At 31.2% G+C, this 21,420-nt stretch overlaps 1 protein-coding gene across 7 annotated transcripts in view; it reads right to left on the bottom strand.

The window, feature by feature from the left end:
- Nucleotides 1–21,420, bottom strand: part of LOC114329935 (proton channel OtopLc) — a 329,038-nt gene that overhangs the window by 183,999 nt on the left and 123,619 nt on the right. The window contains exon 1 of one of the 7 annotated variants that reach the window (XM_028279217.2): nt 18,765–19,182. The exons of 5 other annotated variants lie outside the window; for them this stretch is intronic. In XM_028279217.2, the coding sequence (XP_028135018.2) occupies nt 18,765–18,925 (161 nt within the window). In that variant the 5' untranslated portion in view covers nt 18,926–19,182. Of the gene's footprint in view, nt 1–744; nt 874–18,764; nt 19,183–21,420 lie in introns of those variants that run through there. One more of the 7 variants, XM_028279219.2, reaches the window with a different exon arrangement.

Genomic DNA, 21,420 nt, shown 5'->3' with positions numbered 1-21,420 from the left:
CGATAAAAGGTGATTTGTCAAAAAAAGACTAAGAGGCAAAAAAGTTTTAAAAACACTGTGTTTAACTTATGATATCACAATAATAGTGTAATTGGAACGTACACAAACATTTGGGGGGTTTAAAGGAACAAAACCCCCATAAAATTTTTATGTAAATATATTAAAAAAGAAGCCACATCTCGATAAAAACTTGCTTATTGAAAAAATACTAAGAGGTAAAAAAGTTTTAAAAATGTTGTTTTTAACTAATGATACCACAATAATGAATTAATTGGAACGTATACAAAAGTACGGGGGGGTTTAAGGGAACAAAACCCCCATAAATTTTTTATGGGGTGGACAAACTTCCCTATAATTTTGTTTTAAGATGTTACTGCCATAAGAATGATACATGTAAATTTTCAATAAAAAATCTCAAATAGTTTTCGATATATTGAAAAAAATCGATTTTCATTTTGTAACTTCAAAGGGCTGTAACTTTTTTTATGAGCACATTTGTACTAAGGTAAGTTAGGTTCAATCGAACTATTTTCGACCGTAGAATGTGTGGTATAATTTATGACCAATCTTTTCGGGACACCCTGTATATCAGCGTTAGCTATAAAATAATAAACAGAGAAAATACCCTAAGATATAAAAATAGAAATTGAAAAAATGTACTATCATTAATCATAAATATAAACAAAGTGGTAAAAAATTGCCATATTTTATGAAAAATTATTATAATCTACAGATGTACCTTACCAATCATCCATATTTATCAACTTCTTATTTAGAATTGTCTAACACATATTTGTATCACCACACAACACACACCCATTTACACACATACACAACTCATACTGACAAAAACTTTTTAAAAGCATATGTTTGGTAGTCATCTTAAAAACATTACACATTAAAATATTCTGTTCTAATTTTGTATGTAGGGTATAAATATCTGGTTCATTAAATATAGTAATTTTCTAGAATGATATAAATGTGTAAATAGATGTATCAATATCCTTTTATTATTTACTAAACCGTTATTCAGAAAAAGTGCCATATTTCAATTGTTGTGAAAAAAGAAAATTATTAAATGACTTTGAGCAGCTTTAGCCGTTTAATAAAAATAAATTGCTACCGTAGACGATATTTAGACTAGCGGACGCTTCATATAGTGGCAGCAACCCCTAATATGACGTTATACCGACCAAGAAAATCAACTTTCAGGTGAATGAGCAATTTTGGTCATTCTTTATGTTTTTGAGGTGGTTGAATCCGAATATGAAGTTAATTTTTATCTAGAATTGGTGGAATATGTTCAAAAATCAAATTTTATGCAAAAATGCGAAAAGTCAATTTAGATGATTTTTCAACTTTAACTCGCTGTATCTTTGGTGTAAAGACTTTAGACTAATTAGTCTCATGAGCCACTCTCTCAAGCTACTTCTTAAGATAATTCTTAATAGAATCAAGCAGAAATGTGAAGAGACAATGGGAAACAAACAATTCGGTTTCAGAGAAGGATTGGGAACAAGGGAAGCTTTGTTCTCAATGTTAACATTACTTCAAAGATCATGGGAAGTACAGAAACCAATTTACGTCTGCTTTATAGATTTTGAGAAGGCGTTTGATAGAGTTCAACATGATAGGTTGTTTGAATATCTAGAAATGATTGGAATAGACGATAAAGATCTGAGACTTTTACAACATCTATATTGGAATCAAGAAGCTTCTATTCTGGTAGACGGCAAAGAAACAGACAAAATTTGCATTCAAAGAGGTGTCAGACAAAGTTGTGTGTTATCCCCAACTTTGTTTAACGTATACTCAGAAATAATTTTTAATGAAGCCTTGGAAGGACAATGTGGAGTTCGAATCGGGGGAGAATCATGGCTGAAAATATCGAAGATCTTCAATTCCTTATAGATCAAGTCACTAGAGAATGCTCCAATAACGGACTTAACATAAATGCAACAAAGACAAAGTTACTTGTGGTTAGTAAACAAGACGTCGGCCCTATGCAACTAATTGTCAATGATGAATCAATAACAAAAGTTAACCATTTTAAATACCTAGGATGTTGGATAAACGAGACACTAAATCCGGATGAAGAAATTAAAACTCGTATAGAAATTGCAAGAGGAGCATTTATGAACCTTAGATCTATTCTGAGCAACTCTCAGCTGAACTTACAACTAAGAATCAAGTTCCTAAAATGTTATGTGTATCCTGTATTACTATATGGATGTGAAACCTGGATCATGATGAACAAATTAGAAGCCTTTGAGATGTGGTCGTATCGTAGAATGCTCAGAATATCTTGGGTTCAACGCATTTCAAACAGAGAAGTCTTAAACAGAGTAGGTCAAGGCGAAGGTGACTTAATGAAGATGATAAAAAAGAGAAAACTTGAATATCTAGGGCATATAATGAGAGGTAGCAGATACAGGATGCTGCAGTTAATACTCAATGGAAAGATCGACGGAAAAAGAGGAATTGGTCGAAAGAAATATTCATGGCTCCGAAACCTTCGTCAATGGACTGGCTTATCAGCAGATCAATTGTTACATGCCGCACAAGATCGAGAACGATATCGGCAAATTGTTATGGAAGCTACCTACGCCTAAAAATTTGGGCACGGTACTTAAAGAAGAAGATCTTTGGTCCCTGTAATGAAAATTTTACTGTATCATCTTTGAAGTATTTAGATAACAATAAGACCTGTCTGAGGATTTCTCTTGAAATTTGCTCATTCTCTAGATAATGCGTTTATGCAAACTCAAACGTCCTCACTTATACTACAGTGTCGCGCCCGCTTGATTAGCAATTAAAAAAACAAAGGGGTTTTCGATATTTTATTGCAAAAAACTCTTCGGGATTTCATCAATCAATGTTTAAAGAATATCTACGTACCTTGGTAACTTTGAAATTTTTAGATAAATGTCCGATTTAGGGTTAAAAATGGCCGATTTCGCAATTTTCAAAATTTTCAAACGCTTATATAACAAAAACTATTAACTTAAGGGAAAAATCACTAAAGACCTTTTCTGTTTGGAATGATTCAAAAAACCTAAAAAAAATTTGTTCGATGCAAAAAGAATAATTTTAGGAAAAACCCCTAATCTTTCCCCTCGCCTGGCAAGGTCTTATGCTCTTCAGAGTCGCCTGTCATTGTACACATTTCTTCTAAATGTCTTACTCAAACACATACTTAAATTTAAACCTTACAGGAGAAAGTTTATTTTACCCCCTAAATTTGCACTTTTCGATTAACCTGGTAATACACGTGCACCGCTGATGCCTGCCAGGTCATGGTTTTTAGCCTTTAGACCAGTGCAGATAGCTCTAAAATGGACCAAAAAAATAAAAAATTAATAGCAGGATGAGACCAATTCCAAATGAAAGTACACATATTAGATAACATGTGGAACATTTTTCACCAAATCTGGATGAGGGGAACATGGGTTGGGGGAGCGTTTTTAGGGGTGAAAACGGTTAATTACGATTTGCGGCAAAACGGCACATCCTATCGAAAAAAGTTAAATCGCAAAGTTGTAGGCAGTAAAAATATCTACAACTTTTGTAAATAAATATTTTTCACATAACCTCAAAGTATCCGAGAAAATTGGAAAACCCTCTGTCCCTCTCTCTGTCCCAAACACGCTGTAATTTTTCTGTATAAAAATATTTTTTAAAACTCTTGTTTTTTATGTTTAAGGGAAAATGTAAGCATTTTTTCAATTGAAAAATCTCCCGAAATTTTTTTAGCTTTTTTAAAGAAGTTGGCATTTTTTTTGTTTACTGAAACCTCTATTTTCTGATGGTGTAAAAAAATATATACGTTACTGTGGAAAATTTCGTCACAAAAGGCAAAAATCGGAAGTTTATTTTCAACCTCTCACCATTTTCAGATTCTCAGACGTAATATAAGTTGCATAGCGAGCAGAAACCAACGAACCTCTGTTAAAAATTTACTACACTAATGCCGTTGTCTGTGATTTTTAATTTTGTGAATAAATTATAGTTAAAAAAAAAATAAAAAACACGCTTTTAAAGCACTAACAATTTAAAAACAAAATATTACTAGCTTTAATTTTAAAAGTTATTTTTAAATTTTTAGTGCTTTAAAAGCGTGTTTTTTATTTTTTTTAACTATATTTTTTTTAAAGTCGTCCTACTTACCTATAAGCTACATTTTTTTTAAACTCTTTTCTCATGAACCAAATTAAAAGTCGCAACAACTTTTTTAACGAAAAAGTTTATTTAATATAAAAGAAAGTAATTATTATAATTTTAATGGCCAATTTTTCATCAATTAATTAAGTTTTTGCTTCTTTGATGGCATTTTTTCATCACATTCGATAATGCTTACAGATTCTGTAGTTTCCTCTATGCAGCTTTCCGCAGCTATGCAACTTACATTACGTCTGAGAATCTGAAAATGGTGAGGGGTTGAAAATGAATTTCCGATTTTTGCCTTTTGTGACAAAATTTTCCACAGTAACGTATATATTTTTTTACACCATCAGAAAATAGAGATTTCATTAAACAAAAAAAATGCCAACTTCTTTAAAAAAGCTAAAAAAATTTCGGGAGATTTTTCAATTGAAAAAATGAATTTTCTCTTAAACATAAAAAACAAGAGTTTAAAAAAATATTTTTAGACAAAAAAATTACAGCGTGTTTGGGACACAAAGAGGTAAGTTTCCACCATATTTGGTAAAAAAAAATTTTTTTCAGTGAGAAAAAAAGTAAAATCAAAAACATCGAATTTTCCAATTTTCTCGGATATTTTGAGGTTATGTGAAAAATGTTTATTTACAAAAGTTGTAGATCTTCTTATAGCCTACAACTTTGCGATTTAACTTTTTTCAAAAGAATGTGCCGTTTTGCCGCAAATCGTAATTAACCGTTTTCACCCCTAAAAGCGCTCCCCCAACCCATGTTCCCCTCATCCAGATTTGGTGAAAAATGTTCCACATGTTATCTAATATGTGTACTTTCATTTGGAATTGGTCTCATCCTGCTATTAATTTTTTATTGTTTTTTTGCTATTTGCACTGGTCTACTTGGTGTGCTATGAATTATCACTAGACAAATTTCTAGCCTTACAGGACGACCGTTAGTCGGAGGGTTCACTAGCTCTTAGACTATAATGCCTGGTTGCACCAACAGATATTAAGCTCCAACTTAGCCCAGCTCAGCTTATAGATAGGACTGCTTTAAGTATCTCTTTACTTTGCACCATAATTTTCGATTCGTTCCTTATTATTAATTATTGTTATTAGGTATACTATAATATTCTTATAATATTATAATATAATTATATTATCAAAATTCGTATCTTATTATCGTCTTAAGCTTAAGATCTGTTGGTGCAACCAGGCATAAGAACCTTTATTAAATTTATTAAACTATTACAGAAAATCTCACAATAAAACACTGAAAAACGTTTGTTTTTCTATACTTCCACAAAATTTATTACAACTATGTTATTACTACAGCTGTTTCGGCAAAGTGCCTTTCTCAAGTGATATATTTTACAATATGTTTGCCTTTTTAAGTCTTTAACTGAAGAGGTTTAGGAGTGGGGAGCTGTTTGTCTCGAGTTGGTCATTCAGAATTATATCTGTATTTTTCAATTTATTAATTTCCATTGATTCTAAAAGTGATAGTTTAAGGCATTTATTTTGAATATGTAGAATTTGAAACTCTTCATTGAAAAAATTATTATGATCTAGAAGGTGAAGTGCGTATGTAGAAGTGTCTGTTTTTCTATTGTTGAAAGCCCTTTTGTGTTCTGCTATCCGTTTGTCAAAAGTTCTGCCAGTTTGACCGATGTAAGTTTTCGGACAGTCACCACAAGTTAGTTTGTATACACCACTCTGTAGTTGCTTTCTCTTTCGGCTTTTATTGTTTTTAATATGTTTGCTTAAGTTGTTGTTAGTTCTGAAAGCTGGTGTTATTCCTTTCTTTTTTATGTATCTGGCTATTTTTGTTGTTATTTTGCCAGTATATGTGAGAGAGCAGAAGGTACTGGGTTCTTTCTGTGGTTGTGGATACACTAATTTCAAGGCTTTCTTATGGAGTTTTTGGTTTAAAATGTTGTTAACTGTTTGTTCGTTATAGCCATTGTTTACTGCTATTTGTCTAATGATATTTAGTTCTGTCTCGAAGTTATTTTTTGTCATAGGAATTTCTGTCAGTCTATGTATCATGCTATGGTAGGCTGCTAATTTGTGTTGTGTAGGATGGGATGATGAATTGTGTATAGTTGTGTCAGTATGGGTAGGTTTATGATATACGGAGAACTCATGTTTGTTGTGTAGTCTGGTAATCGTTACATCTAGAAAGTTTATGGAATTATTCTGTTCTGTTTCTATTGTGAACTAAATATTACTATGAAGTGAATTAATGTAAGATAGAAATTCGTCAAGTTGTCTGTTAGTTCCTGTAAAGCAGACTAGTATGTCATCCACGTATCTCCACCAATATAAGAACTGTTTAAATAAGGGTTTATATTGGTGGAGATACGTGGATGACATACTAGTCTGCTTTACGGGAACTAACAGACAACTTGACCAATTTCTATCATACATTAATTCACTTCATAGTAATATTGAGTTCACAATAGAAACAGAACAGAATAATTCCATAAACTTTCTAGATGTAACGATTACCAGACTACACAACAAACATGAGTTCTCCGTATATCATAAACCTACCCATACTGACACAACTATACACAATTCATCATCCCATCCTACACAACACAAATTAGCAGCCTACCATAGCATGATACATAGACTGACAGAAATTCCTATGACAAAAAATAACTTCGAGACAGAACTAAATATCATTAGACAAATAGCAGTAAACAATGGCTATAACGAACAAACAGTTAACAACATTTTAAACCAAAAACTCCATAAGAAAGCCTTGAAATTAGTGTATCCACAACCACAGAAAGAACCCAGTACCTTCTGCTCTCTCACATATACTGGCAAAATAACAACAAAAATAGCCAGATACATAAAAAAGAAAGGAATAACACCAGCTTTCAGAACTAACAACAACTTAAGCAAACATATTAAAAACAATAAAAGCCGAAAGAGAAAGCAACTACAGAGTGGTGTGTACAAACTAACTTGTGGTGACTGTCCGAAAACTTACATCGGTCAAACTGGCAGAACTTTTGACAAACGGATAGCAGAACACAAAAGGGCTTTCAACAATAGAAAAACAGACACTTCTACATACGCACTTCACCTTCTAGATCATAATCATTTTTTCAATGAAGAGTTTCAAATTCTACATATTCAAAATAAATGCCTTAAACTATCACTTTTAGAATCAATGGAAATTAATAAATTGAAAAATACAGATATAATTCTGAATGACCAACTCGAGACAAACAGCTCCCCACTCCTAAACCTCTTCAGTTAAAGACTTAAAAAGGCAAACATATTGTAAAATATATCACTTGAGAAAGGCACTTTGCCGAAACAGCTGTAGTAATAACATAGTTGTAATAAATTTTGTGGAAGTATAGAAAAACAAACGTTTTTCAGTGTTTTATTGTGAGATAAAATGAACTTCCATCAAGTAACGGTCGAATCCATCAATTATTACAGAAAATGTTTTACTCGCATTGTTTGTTCAAGATGGAATAGAAATTAGAGACCACTTATATCAATGACAAAATATTAGGTAAAGAAAGGCAGGACATGACTGATCATCTATTTTAAATTACAAACCCGATACGAGAGGCATGCCAATTTGCTAATAAATTATTTAAATACTAATACTGAACTACGAAGCCATCGAGAAAAAATATAATTAGAGTAGATTAGGGAATTACAATTAGATGGCAATTTAGCCATAATACAAATAATTATACAGGGTGTTTGGTAAAGAATGGACCATAGCTTAACACGAAATTTGGTAAGCGGGGTTTTTTTGGGATGAGCAATTTAAATTCGTCACCAAAAATGATGTATTAACCAGAGGGCGCCACATACGTCTTTGAGCGCTCATTTAATACGTTCAATTTTTTATCGCCCACTCTACATACTTTTTGAATCAAAACTGTTATTCTCTCAATATTTTTACTTAAAACGGTATACTACATTTATCTCGCTAAACTCAACTGTTTTCGAAATAAACGCATTTTAAATCTGCCATATAACATATTTTTTTGCATAATATCATTGTAGTTACATCCGAAAAATAAATAGTCCAGAGAAATAAGATTTTTCTCGTGACACATCCCCCTCCAGGCCGAGACCAAATTTTTTGAGTAGTATGGACATCTATATTATTAATCTATATTATGTTTCCTGCAGCCGATTTTGATGATATACATAGTTATAAACAAATGAAGATCAAAAAATGGTAAATTTTCGCATTTTTCGTCTATTATCAAAAAGTTACGCACTTTAAACAAATTTGAGAGTAAGAAACTCATAAATCGTATAAAAAACTTCAATATGGCGTTCGCTGAATATATTCATCCTTATTGGTTGCTTAGAAAATTGCAAAATAAATCAAAAATTTTGAGTTTTTATAAATATTCATAACTTATGTAAAAATTAACTTAGAACCTTCTTATTACACGGAATGCTGAGACTTCTTCTACGCAAATTATATTTTAAATTTCAAAGCAATTTGTCAAATAGTTTAAAAGTTATTTAATTTGTTTTTCCCAAATTCATTTTTTTTTTTGCAACACTATAAGTCAGAAAATTATGAGGTTACAATAATACTTCGGACAGTTTATGAAAGAGGAACATTTATACTATTACCTTAATTAAAAATAAATGACAAAATATAATTTTAAACATATAAAATTATTTTGCAAAAACCTGTCGATTTTTTGCTTACTTAAAAACAATTAGAATAACTTTTTAACCGTTACCCGTAGAAAAATTATTTTTCATATTTAGAAAGACTGAATTTTTATACACCTTTAGAAAGAAAAACAACTGTCCTAGGACAATTAGGGACAAAGTTAGCCCCCCCCCCCATTTTTTAATTCACATGTTTTTGCAAAATAATTTTGCAATATTTATTTATTTATTTATTTGTTTGTCATTTTTTTTTTAATTAAATTAATACTGTAAATTTTCTTCTTTCATAAACTATCTAAAGTATTACTGTAACTTCACCATTTTCTGACTTACAGTGTTGCAAAAAAAAACAATTTGGGAAAAACAAATTAAATAACTTTTAAACTATTTGACCAATTGCATTTTTAATGCTGCATTATTAAATTGTGAGGTATTCTGGTGCTAAAAGGTACTCTTGTTTTAAGCCGGTAGGACAAACCGTTTTCTAGAAAAATCGATTTGAAAGTTTTTCGTTCTTTAAATTTAAAAAAAAAATTTCCAAAAAAACCTATTTAGAAAGACGAAAACTGGTACATTTATTTATATTCCAGAGATAAATCGATTTCATTAATTGCGAATTTCTAGTACCGGTCATAGGCGTCCGTTTTGGGTAGGTCAACAGTTATTTTATAGCGTAACTTTTTTGTCCTTAATTTTTGAGCATTTTTGACACTAGATCATTAAATTATGAGGTATTCGAGTACTAAAAGTTACTCTTGCTTTAAGTTAGTAAAATACATGTTTTTTTTTTGAAAATTTTTTAAATTTTTTTCAAATTCCCAAAACAAAAAACTTTCAAATCCATTTTTCTAGAAAACGGTGTGTCCTACCGACTTAAAGCAAGAGTACCTTTTATTACTAGAATACCTCACAATTTAATAATCCAGTATCAAAAATGCTTAAAAGTTAAAGACAAAAAAGTTATGCGTTATAATAACCGTTGCCCTACCCAAAACGGACGCCTATGACCGGTACTAGAAATTCACAATGGATGGAGTGGATTCATTTCTGGAAATTAAATATGCATACAAATTTTCGTTTTTCTAAATAGAAGCGTTCTGGAGTTATTTAAGAAAAACTAATTACATGACGCCATCTTCAAAGAGCTCTAGCTCCCTTAGGAAGCATTTTCGGACTAGGTGAATTGGATTAAATTATCTTAAAATTATCTAAAATATCTCCTGCCTTCGTTTGTCGGTAGAGTTTCTGGACACCCTGTATATTAAATTTCAAAGCAATTGGTCAAATAGTTTAAAAGGTATTTAATTTGTTTATCCCAAATTTATTTTTTGCTACACTATAAGTCAGAAACTTATGAGGTTCCAGTAATACTTCGGACAGTTTATGAAAGAAGAACATTTTTATACTATTAACTTAATTAAAAAAAAAATGATAAAAAATAATTTTAAACAGTGTAAAATTATTTTGCAAAAACATGTCGAATTTTGCTTACTTATAAACAATTAGAATAACTTTTTAACCGTTACCCGTATAAAAATTATTTTTTCATATTTAGAAACACTCAGTTTTTATACAGATGTAGAAAGAAAAACAATTATCCTGGGGCCTGGGACAATTAGGGACGAAGTTAGCCCCCCCTTTTTTAATTCACATGTTTTTGCAATATTTAGAATTATTTTTGTCATTTTTTAAATTAAATTAATAGTGTAAATCTTCTTTCATAAACTATTCAAAGTATTACTGTAACTTCACCATTTTCTGACTTACAGTGTTGCAAGAAAATTAATTTATGATAAACAAATTAAATAACTTTTAAACTATTTGACCAATTGCTTTGAAACTTAGGGTATGATTTAAGCACCAGAAGTCTCAGCATTCTGTGTAATAAGAAGGTTCTAAATTAATTTTTACATAAGTTATGAATATTTATAAAAAACTCAAAATTTATGATATATTTTGCAATTTTTTAAGGAACCAATAAGGATAGACATATTCAGCGAATGCCATATTGAAGTATTTTATACGGTTTATAAGTTTCTTACTCTCAAATTTGTTTAAAATTCCTAATTTTTAGTAATAGACGAAAAAAGCGAAAAATTACCGTTTTTTGATCTTCATTTGTTTATAACTATGTATATCATCAAAATCGGCTGCAGGAAACATTTCCTTATTTCTCTGAACTAAAACTTGAAACCATAATAATTGTGCCAGTTCTAATATCACAAATTGCATTTGAATAAATTTGCGATATATTCTTGGAAATTTTTATGGTTTTAAGTTATTTTTCGTGTAACTACAATGATATGCAAAAAATTGAGTTGCCTCGCAGATTTGAATGTGTTTATCTCGAAAACGGTTGAGTTTAGCGAGATGAATGTAGTATACCTTTTTTAAGGAAAAATATTAAGAGAATAAAAGTTTTGATTCAAAAAATATGTAGAGTGGGTAATAAAAAAAAGAATGTGTGTGTACTTTGTACGCACGTAAGAAGTTATACTTCTATTATATGAAATCAACGAAATTAATATACTTTAAACAGTTTATTTATATTTTATTTAAATATTAAACTAATTTTAATACTTACTACTTTTCAAAAATTGTTATTAAAACAGTACCAAAAATTAAAAAAATAAAAGAATAAAACACACACAAACACATTGAAAAATGCCACAAATGATTTCTGAACAATAATTGTCGGAAACAATTTTAACTAAAGACGTATTTTCTGAAAAAAAAATTATATATAATAAATATACTTACAATCATAAAATGTATAAAAAAAATAAAAAAAAATAAAAGTTTCTATTGGGGGTCGAACTCGCTTATGTTTGCGCAGTTAGTATTGGAATTCATTCATCTTACACTATTACCCACGGAGACACATGCATTATGTGGGAATATCGACGAACTAAACGGTTTAAACTTTTGACAGTTCTGAATTTCACCAAATTATTTTGATTTTTGTAGAATATTGAAACATTAAAATACAACAAATCATAGAGTAATAAAACAATATATTAGGTGAATATTGACAGAAATTTTGATGGTAATCAAATTATGTAAATCTAAGCATTACATACTACTTTGGTATGTTCAATTTAAATTTTCCAAATAGCTAGGTACCTATGTAATTTTTTATTAGGATACTAAAACATTTACAATTATTACGTACCTGTCGCTTTTAAAAACTATTTTAAAAGTCACTACAATTATAAACTTGCTTTTTTCTCTGCCATCACAACAATAAAAACTAATATACACAACATTTGTTGATCTATAATCTCCAACAATTATTGACAGATGATTTTAACACCCAATAAGATCCCGTATAACGTTTGAGCGACTAATAAGATAGCGTCGGTGTGCGCATGCGCCAGGGAATGTAAAAATTCACCCTCGTGCCTAAAGAAGTATAACTTCAAAAATTAAACCTATTGGCGCCCTCTGAGTAATACATCATTTTTGGTGGCAAATTTAGATTTCTTGTCCAAAAAATCCCCGGTTACCAAATTTCGTGTTATTATCCCATGCCTGTTAGGAAATATTCAAGAATAAATATACTAAAAGTTTAACTTTGACAACCTGTACTTCGGTTTTTATCAACTTTCGTGCTAAAGTAAGTTAGCTTAAATCAACCTATTTTAATCTCAGAAATCCAAGGTTAAGCTATGGCCCATTCTTTACCAAACACCCTGTATTTGCTTTGAATATTATATGACTTCAGCTCTATAGGTTAATTTACTTAGTAGACCCATTTGTACCTTTCGGTGTTGGGCCATTTATAATACAATTCATTAAATTACAATATTTTACAATCTTCTGAATTGTCCTAGCTCTTAACGAACTTCCTCCATTCCTTCCTATTGGATGCTATCTGTGTTGCTTTCTGCCAAGTCTTACCCTTACTCTGCAGTATCTGCGAAATGTCACTGTTCTATTCTTTAATGGGTCTTCCTCTTCTATTCTTACCTATTGGTTTGGCGTCCCACACTCTTTTCACTTGTCTATGACTGTCCATCCGGGTTAGATGTCCGAACCATAGAGATAACTTCAGCTCTATAGGTTAATACTGGTTTTAATATTGTGTTGTAAATTCCTTATCTACTTTTTGTTCTTTATATTTTTGTCTCAATACCGAATTTAGGGCTCCTATTTAGTGATGTAAGAAGAGAATATTCTCAGGAGAATATTCTCGGCCAGAAAATTCTCGGCGAGAATTTTCTATACAGTCGAACCCGCTTATTGGAATAGCCTTCGTGCCAAGCAAAAGTATTCCTATAACAGGGATATTCTAATAACCGATCATCTGTGGCTATTAAAAACGTTTTGGGACCCCAAATTTATATTCCTTATACCGGGATATTCCTTTAACAGGTATTCTAATAAGCGGGTTCGACTGTATTTACAAAAACCGAAATAAAAATAAAAACTAGATATTATGGGTCAAATTATTATAATTTAAGAAATATGTATTATTGTTTTTGCCAATTCACCAATTAGTATATTTTTTGCATCCCAAACATTATTATTCTTGAAGCCCAAACACCTACGTGCCGCTTCGCTTATGATATGCCTTTTTTCCCCTATTTTCGGGGAAAAAATCCCCGAAAATTGAAGTAGACGGGGCTGGGGAATCCTATGAACCACTAGCTAGGGTGTTTACAGTATCAGTATTTATTGTTTTGTTGCTATATTAAGGTGCAAATATTTAGAATGGTGTTCATTTAAGCAGAGAAGAACAAGGTGAGGGAACTTCAAAATATGGTGATGACTCGGCTGAAATAATGGCAGATTTGGCACTTCATCGGTCTAAGGAGGAATTTATTGAATATGGTGGAAAGGTACATGTTTCGGAACAAAATTAACTAAAATAGCAGTTGATATATTAAGCATGTCTTCATCCAGTGCAGCGACTGAAAGAAGTTTTAGTACTTATGGATTTTTTATCCACTCCTAAGTAAGGTAACTTTTATTGCTCACAATTTAAAATTGTTAGACGTAGACCAATCCATGACTGAGCTGGAGACTCGTGAAAAGCAAAATCCCACAACTTCTCATCAGTACATTGAAATGCAGAGTGTAGATGACCAGGATGAGCTAATGATAGAATATGTAGATTCTCAATCTGGGGCCCCTATTTTTTCAGATTAGATCACCACATCCATTATTTGCTGTTAAGAAGAAAATTTCATTTTTTTATGAAAACATTTTGTGTTTTCTGTTGTTTTTGTATTTTTTTTTATATATTGTACACTGTTGCTTCGTCTCATAATTTTGTATACCTATAATTTTATGGTTTTTAATACCCTATTTCATCTTTAGCAATATCCCTAAGCCCATCATAGGGTTCACTCCCAGAAAATTCTCCATATCGAGAATATTCTCGAGAATATTCTTGAGAATATTCTCCGATTTTTTATTCTCGAGAATTTTCCAACACTACTCCTATTACCTCTCTTCCCTTTACTATCATTTATTTAATATTTTCTTCGTTTCTTCCTGTACTCGTTAGCTTTATTACCAGATATATAAGAGGTGTGCTTGGCTTACCACCGCACAATTTACAACTAAAAATTAGCTCAGATATTATCACAATCATAAATCTGAACCAACTAAAACTACGTAGCGCGATACGTTTAGTATTGTGAACACTAATATGCAATATTACACGTGACAAAACTAAGAGGAAATTTTAAGAATGAGGAAGTTTTCATTCCGGGAATTGCAATGATACCAACAGATATGGAATTTGGCAATCTGAACGAATTTAATATCTGATTCGTCTTACATTCACCATGATGTGGCAAAATTGCAACGCAAATCCTGGAATGTTTGTGGACTGAATATATAGTGTTATATTCCTAATTGATATAAGAAATAAAAGTTTATAATTATAAATTAAAGTCAAATTAAAATAAAGGTTTTCATTTTTCTCGACCAGGAGCATGTAAATTTGGAACACCTTGTATAAAACAAATTATGTATAGGTAGCTTTTAAGAGAGTGATTCGGAGAAGTGTTTACGAACCGCGGGAACAATACGACTCAAATAAACAATTAGAGTGATGTGTACAAAGAAAGTGTTCGCGAAAGGATTTGTCATTAACCACCGCTAACTAATACTCTAGTGAAAAAGATAATAGGTCATTAAATTTGTAAATGTTGTATTAATGTAGAAAGTAAAATTGAAATGGGGAATATTATTTTTTCTTGAAATCCATTAAGATATTTAGAAAAAGGAAAGTTGTGTTGATAAATACGTATAATTGGAAGTTGCTTGGGATTGGTTGATTTTTGAATGCTGGAAGGGGTAATTTGGAAGTAGGAGAATGGATGAGAGATATGAGGCAGAAATTTTTGAGTGATAGAAAGGTGAAGTCGAGTGTTCGAGAAGAGTGTACAAAAAAGTAAAACGCCGGTATAGTTAGTTTAATTTTTGTGAAAATAAAAAAGTAAGATATCGTGGAACGAGTGTTAGGCCGAGTCGAGATAGTCTATAACTCCTTGAGTCTAGAGTATCCCGGTTTTGTTGAAGTATTTGAAAAAGGTAGAACACGGCATCAGGAGAAGGCAGGAACGAGAGCTGTACGAGGCGTAGTTTTCAGAAAGGAGCAGAGGTTTTACTGGGAAGCTGGTACGAGTCGTTTGATCGCAACCCAAGATAGGAGGAAACGTGTTTTGTGTGAAGACATTGTCAAATCATCAGTAAAGGTCAGTCTATTTTGTTATGACATGAATGTATGGTTTATGTATTAAATACCACATTGAAAATTGAGGCACACAATCATTATTAAAAATTTTTCATCAAACCTAAATCAATTTATCACTGATAAATCATAATAGTTCATTTTAAATAAAATAACTTTGGAGACAAAAAGAAATAAGATTCCCATGTTTTGAAAATGTTATATTAAATAAAGATAGAAAGATAAGATATAAGAAATATTAAGCATTGAATGCCATTTAGATAAAATAAACGATTTTATAATTTCTAATTTGAAATTCATATGTGTGTATTATTTTACTCTCTTTTATCTATCCCGATTAGGAATCCACTGAGAAATATTTTGAAGCCACGAAAGTAAGTAATTGATATTATAATTTAGCCCTGAGATTGACACTATATTGGTATTTGATCTGTTTGATTAATGAGATAATAATTAATTAATTAATTAAAATAAATTACATCTGAGAACAGCATCAGATTTCAAAAATAAGATCACAACAATATACAATAATTGTTTCTCTCATTGTCAAATGTACATAGTAGGTTGATGAACAAATAATCAATTTTGTTCATTCTAGCGCCTGGCAACACAACGAAAAATATTATAAATCACAAACTTCAACGAAAATAATTGGCACAATAATGAATGTCCAACCCATTAAGCAAATAATTCTTTATGGCTACGTGAATAGGTATTTTTTGAACTTTTGTTGAATTTAATTAATTTGATCTTAATATAAAAAGTTAACAGTTAGCCGGTTTAGCTAGTAAAATATTACCAGAGAACGGCAGTTCTCGCCAGTGGCGCACACCAAAACACCCCCCCCCTACACGCGACACTATATATACACGAAATTTTCGATTTTCTAAATATGACTGATTTGAAAGATGGGCCAAGTCCCATCTTAAAGTTCAGGAAAAGACTCACCCATTCATATGTCAACCATCCATTTTGGTCCAAGGGTGTGGATTTTACGGCCCTTTCTATTTAATGTCTGCTTTTCGTTCTCGTCCCCAAAACTCCCAAAAACTTCAAAAATTTAAGTCCGACCTTTACGGCTTCTAATAGTACTAGTCATTACCTTTCCAACGCATGTCTAATTTTGAAAATCGGTTTTACCATTCAAAAGTTACCGAGCTCAGAAGTATGACTCAATTTTTATTTAAAAAAGGGAAAATGTTTGTGGATATGTATGTATGTGTGTTTAAAAGTTAAACCGATTTGAATTTTTTTTTCTGTGTTTGAAGAGGGGGTCAGGGCGATTCATAATCGGTGTAGTTTGTGACTTTTGACCACCCATAAGCCAGCTAGAGGACTTGCTAGGTACAAAGCGGCATATTTTATTTTTTGGGGGTATATATCTTCGGATCAAGAAGAGAAAGGAGAACCGCAAATACACCATATCAATAGTGTTGAGTTAAGCTTTCAAATGGTGTTTACGCCGTCAGGATCAGGCATACACACGGCTCAGTGTAGCCGAAAAACTGAAAAACTATACTTTGAAAATTTTGGTTTTTCGACAATTACTCAAAATTTCAACCTACGAATTGTGCCAATAACTGAGCATTTGTACAAGGACTCCAGACGAATCTAACGGTGTATACGTCATATCCAGGAAAATTCGAATTTTTAAGTTATAGGCTTCATAAGTATGATCAAATCTATTTCCTACGGGAAAAACTGTTTCTCAAGCTCAATAATTCCTGTAATAGCATCAGTTGTCATACTTGACCTTAGATCCATCAGATACTAATGGTAAATACGTTTCAAACTCATGTTTACTGATCAAAATCGGTTAAGCTTTTTAGAAGTTACTAAGCTACAAAAGTATAATCCAATTAACGATTATTCCCGAAATGGTTTATGTAGTTGTAGTGATTACGACGCTAAATTTGATCTGGCAACGGGCAACCCGACTTCATTTACCGGTCATCTCAATATTTTTTTTTTAATTTATTTCGAATAGAAAAAAATCTAGTGTACATTCGATGGACACTAGATCATTTGGGAGATAATGCAACAAAGGTGACCATTTATAAAGCTTAACGAGTAATAGAGGAATATTGCATTCAACTTCGTACATTTAATATATAAATAACTTTGAAAACCTCCTGATACAAGAATAAAAAACCGCTAAACGCCTTAAAAATGAGTGGCGCATACAATATTCCGGCTACAAAAGATCTGATATGAATATTACGTGGCGCGAAAATGTATTTTCATTTTGATGTAAAACAAAATTCTAGTTTTATTTTAAAATATTTTTCCATAATATTTGCTAAATTTAAAGTAAACGCGCCACAAAAGAGATTCAAAATTCAAACTGTATCAAAGTTACTCTTTTGTGGCGCGTTTACTTCAAACTTAGCAAATATTATGGAAAAATCTTTTATAATAAAACTAGCATTTTGTTTTAAATCAAAATGAAAATACATTTTCGCGCCACGTAATATTCATATCAGATCTTTTGTAGCTGGAATATTGTATGCGCCACTCATTTTTAAGGCGTTTAGCGGTTTTTTATTCTTGTATAGATTACTAGAAGAATAAAAAAATAAATACAGCCCACTTATTCAATTAATTAAAATAATTTGAGCACCACCAAGAAGAGAAAATTAAAATATTTGGGTATTTTGACAAATATGTGAAATACAGAATCTAATAAAAAACAAAAATTAAGTAAACGTGACCTAGGTAGGAAACAAGCATGATGCCTAAATAATTTACGCCAGTTTGCAAAGTTGGAGTTTTCAGTAGATTTCAAACAGCGTTAAAAATATGTAAAGAATTTGAATTGATTGCCGATATTCTCACAAAGCAGAGCATAAAACACAAAAAGAATAAAGTTAAATAAAGAGACAATGGTAAAATGACGCTCTTCAATATTATGCTTTATAAATTTTCTCAAAATTTAATAGTAAATTTTATAAATGTCAACGCACTCAATTTGTCTCAAGACCAACAAAAATAATTACAAATACGAAATTATCATTATCAAGACGACATTCATTTAAAAATATGATAAATACTTATAGAGAGAAAATAAAAAAATTTTAACAAAATCTAATACATTTTTTTGTAGTTCATAAATCGTCCTTTGTTCTAACGGAAACCAGAAGATCACCAAATATTTTATTAGAAAAAGAAAAAAAAAGAAGCTATTTTACTTGCAATTAACCGAAAAAGTATCAAGTCTACCGTACCTTTTATCCGGCTTAGGTTGTACATGTTTCAGTTCCATGTCCTTTACCGCGTTATTTTTTTCGGCATCCACATCGTTATGTACTCTGGAAACCGGAAGAGTTGCCATATTATCCGTGGACTCCACCTCAACGGTGGCAACTTTCATTTCTGCTAATGTCATTACCAAAATCTACGATCACTTTTATACTAAACACCGAAATTTTGATTACAATCGTTGCATAAGTGGCATTTTTATTATTTTTTGAAAGAAGCGTCGATGTGTTGGCAGGTCGGATGGATTTCGATATTCACATTTAGTTAAACAATTTATTTATTGTTAGTAATAGTTGCTATTTATCGCGGTTCCGGTATTTTAGATGACATTATATGCCCGATTTCAATAGCAAAGATTCGACGAGAGGGCTGTGGAAGCACTAACCGAATCTCCTCCTATTGGTATACGAGGAAGGGAAGCTGCAGAAAATCACATGGTCTTTTTAGCAGCCGCGCTATTGGTTCAAATGACAGCTTCCCGGGATTTTGACCTAGTAAACCCTTAAAGTTTGGCGACCTCACCCAAAATTTCAAATTTTCGTATATTTTTTAAACAAACGAAATAAACAAAATCAAAAAAATAAAATATATCATCGAAATAAATTTTTACAAATATAAATATTTCAAAAAATTCGCTCTAAAATATTGCAAAAACATAATAAATATTTATAATCTAATTAACAATTTCTAAAAGTAATTTCAATGCTGACTTAATGCAGTGTTGTGTATAAAAAAAACCGTAAAACCGAAATAAAGTCGCCGATGTGTTAAAAATACAGAGGCTTATTGATCCTCTTGAGCATCCCTTCCAGAGTTTAGGGTGGTGCAATCGTTGACTATTGGATGCTGGAGTGTATAGCTTTCGTGCCGACGTTGCCAAATGTCCATTTTATTCTACTCTAGGGAAATTCGTGAAAGACTTCTTTGTATGAATGGAAGTAGGAGTGGTTTTAGTACAACACGTAATGTGTAGATAAAAATAAAGTATTGTGTTGTTTTTGGGGTAAAAAAATATTATTGTCCTATATAATAAAGTATTTATAGTATGTTGTTTTTATTATATCCCATAGGGTATTGGCGTAATTTAACACTTAACATTTAGGAAATCTACTATTGTAATTATATTACACAGGTGCCATTTTTCATAATCTTGCTTTCATTTATACACGACCTGCCCTTTCTCAGGATTCTTCTTATAATTTTTTGTCTATGACAATATTGTTCTTGTTGTTACATATAATATATTAACCATCATTTATTCTTTCTATATGTTGATTCCATCAGTTTATGGCCCACCAATTTGTATCTATACTACTAATCTATCGTATCTATAACACTAAAAGATACTTGAGATATATAAAGTACATTTGGGATTCCTAGATATGAAAAAAGCTTGTGACATGGTGAGCAGAGAGGAAATATGGCAAAGCTTGACAAATAAGGGAGTAGATAGGGAACTGATAACCACATTCCAGAGTTTGTATAGCAACACCATAAATCAGGTAAGAACAATCTTATTTGCATCAAATTTACGAATAACGACTGAGTCAGACAAAGAGGGCTATGAAGTCCACTACTGTTTATCTGTGTAATTGACGAAGTAATGACAGTGGTTGCCAAAAACAAAAAAATATACCATAGGATACAGAAACCTACAACAAGTAAAAATCGAAGCCTGTGTATTTGCAGACGATATTGTTATTGTGACAAGGACTGAAAAAGCTCTGGAAGAAAACATAGAAATCTGGCAGACAGAATTAAAAATTACAACCTAATAATAAATATGGAAAAAACAAAAGTGATGGCAATATCTAACAAAGAAGTTAATGTAAATAGTAAAATTCAAGTCAATAAAATGGAATAGGTGGAGACATTTAGATACCTTGGAATAATTTTAAATAAGAAGGGAAGAAGATTAAATTGGAAATAGAATAAAAGAACATATAAATATATAATAACATTTTCATTAAAACATAACACCTTTTCGAACGGTTTTTGCGAATACCTTAAAAACTATGCATCTTACTAAAACAGCTATATAAAAATCATTTTTGTAGGTTATAAAAAAAACAAAAAGACACTTGCCTTCATAAATCTTCTAGTTATAACACAAAAATAGATATGGTAGGTGAAAAGAGTTTGCTTTTTCGGCACATGCTCAAATTGGTGTATTCAACTTGAAATAACAGAGAAACGGTCGATTTTAGATGTATAATGCTACCTTTTGAAGTGCTGGAAAAGACCTTTCAAACGAGCTATATTAAAGGTTCATTACATTCAAACTAAGCGAGATATGCTGCAAACAAAATTGATAACTGATGTATTGTAAGAAAAAATGAGCCCCATCCACCAGAATGTACATGCATCGTTTTTCTTCTACAATACCTTTTATTATAGTGTTATTTCTATGTTCAAAAAGTTGGACGGGTTTAAAATGAATGGTTTTTGAAAAAAGAATAAGGTCAAATTATAGAGCGCATTTTTAAATTTTCTTAAAAATCTTCCTTTTTCTCCATGTAACTTGAAAATGATAAGAGATATAGCAATGAAAAATAAAAACGAAATTTTTATCTAAAGAACTCTACATTTTTGTGTAGTATCTTTTTTTCGTACATCTTATCA

Source organism: Diabrotica virgifera, chromosome 4, assembly GCF_917563875.1.
Source record: "Diabrotica virgifera virgifera chromosome 4, PGI_DIABVI_V3a".
Classification (NCBI taxonomy): Eukaryota; Metazoa; Arthropoda; class Insecta; order Coleoptera; family Chrysomelidae; genus Diabrotica; species Diabrotica virgifera.
Note: the sequence above shows the minus strand (reverse complement) of the source record. Positions and strands in the feature narration are given on the sequence as shown.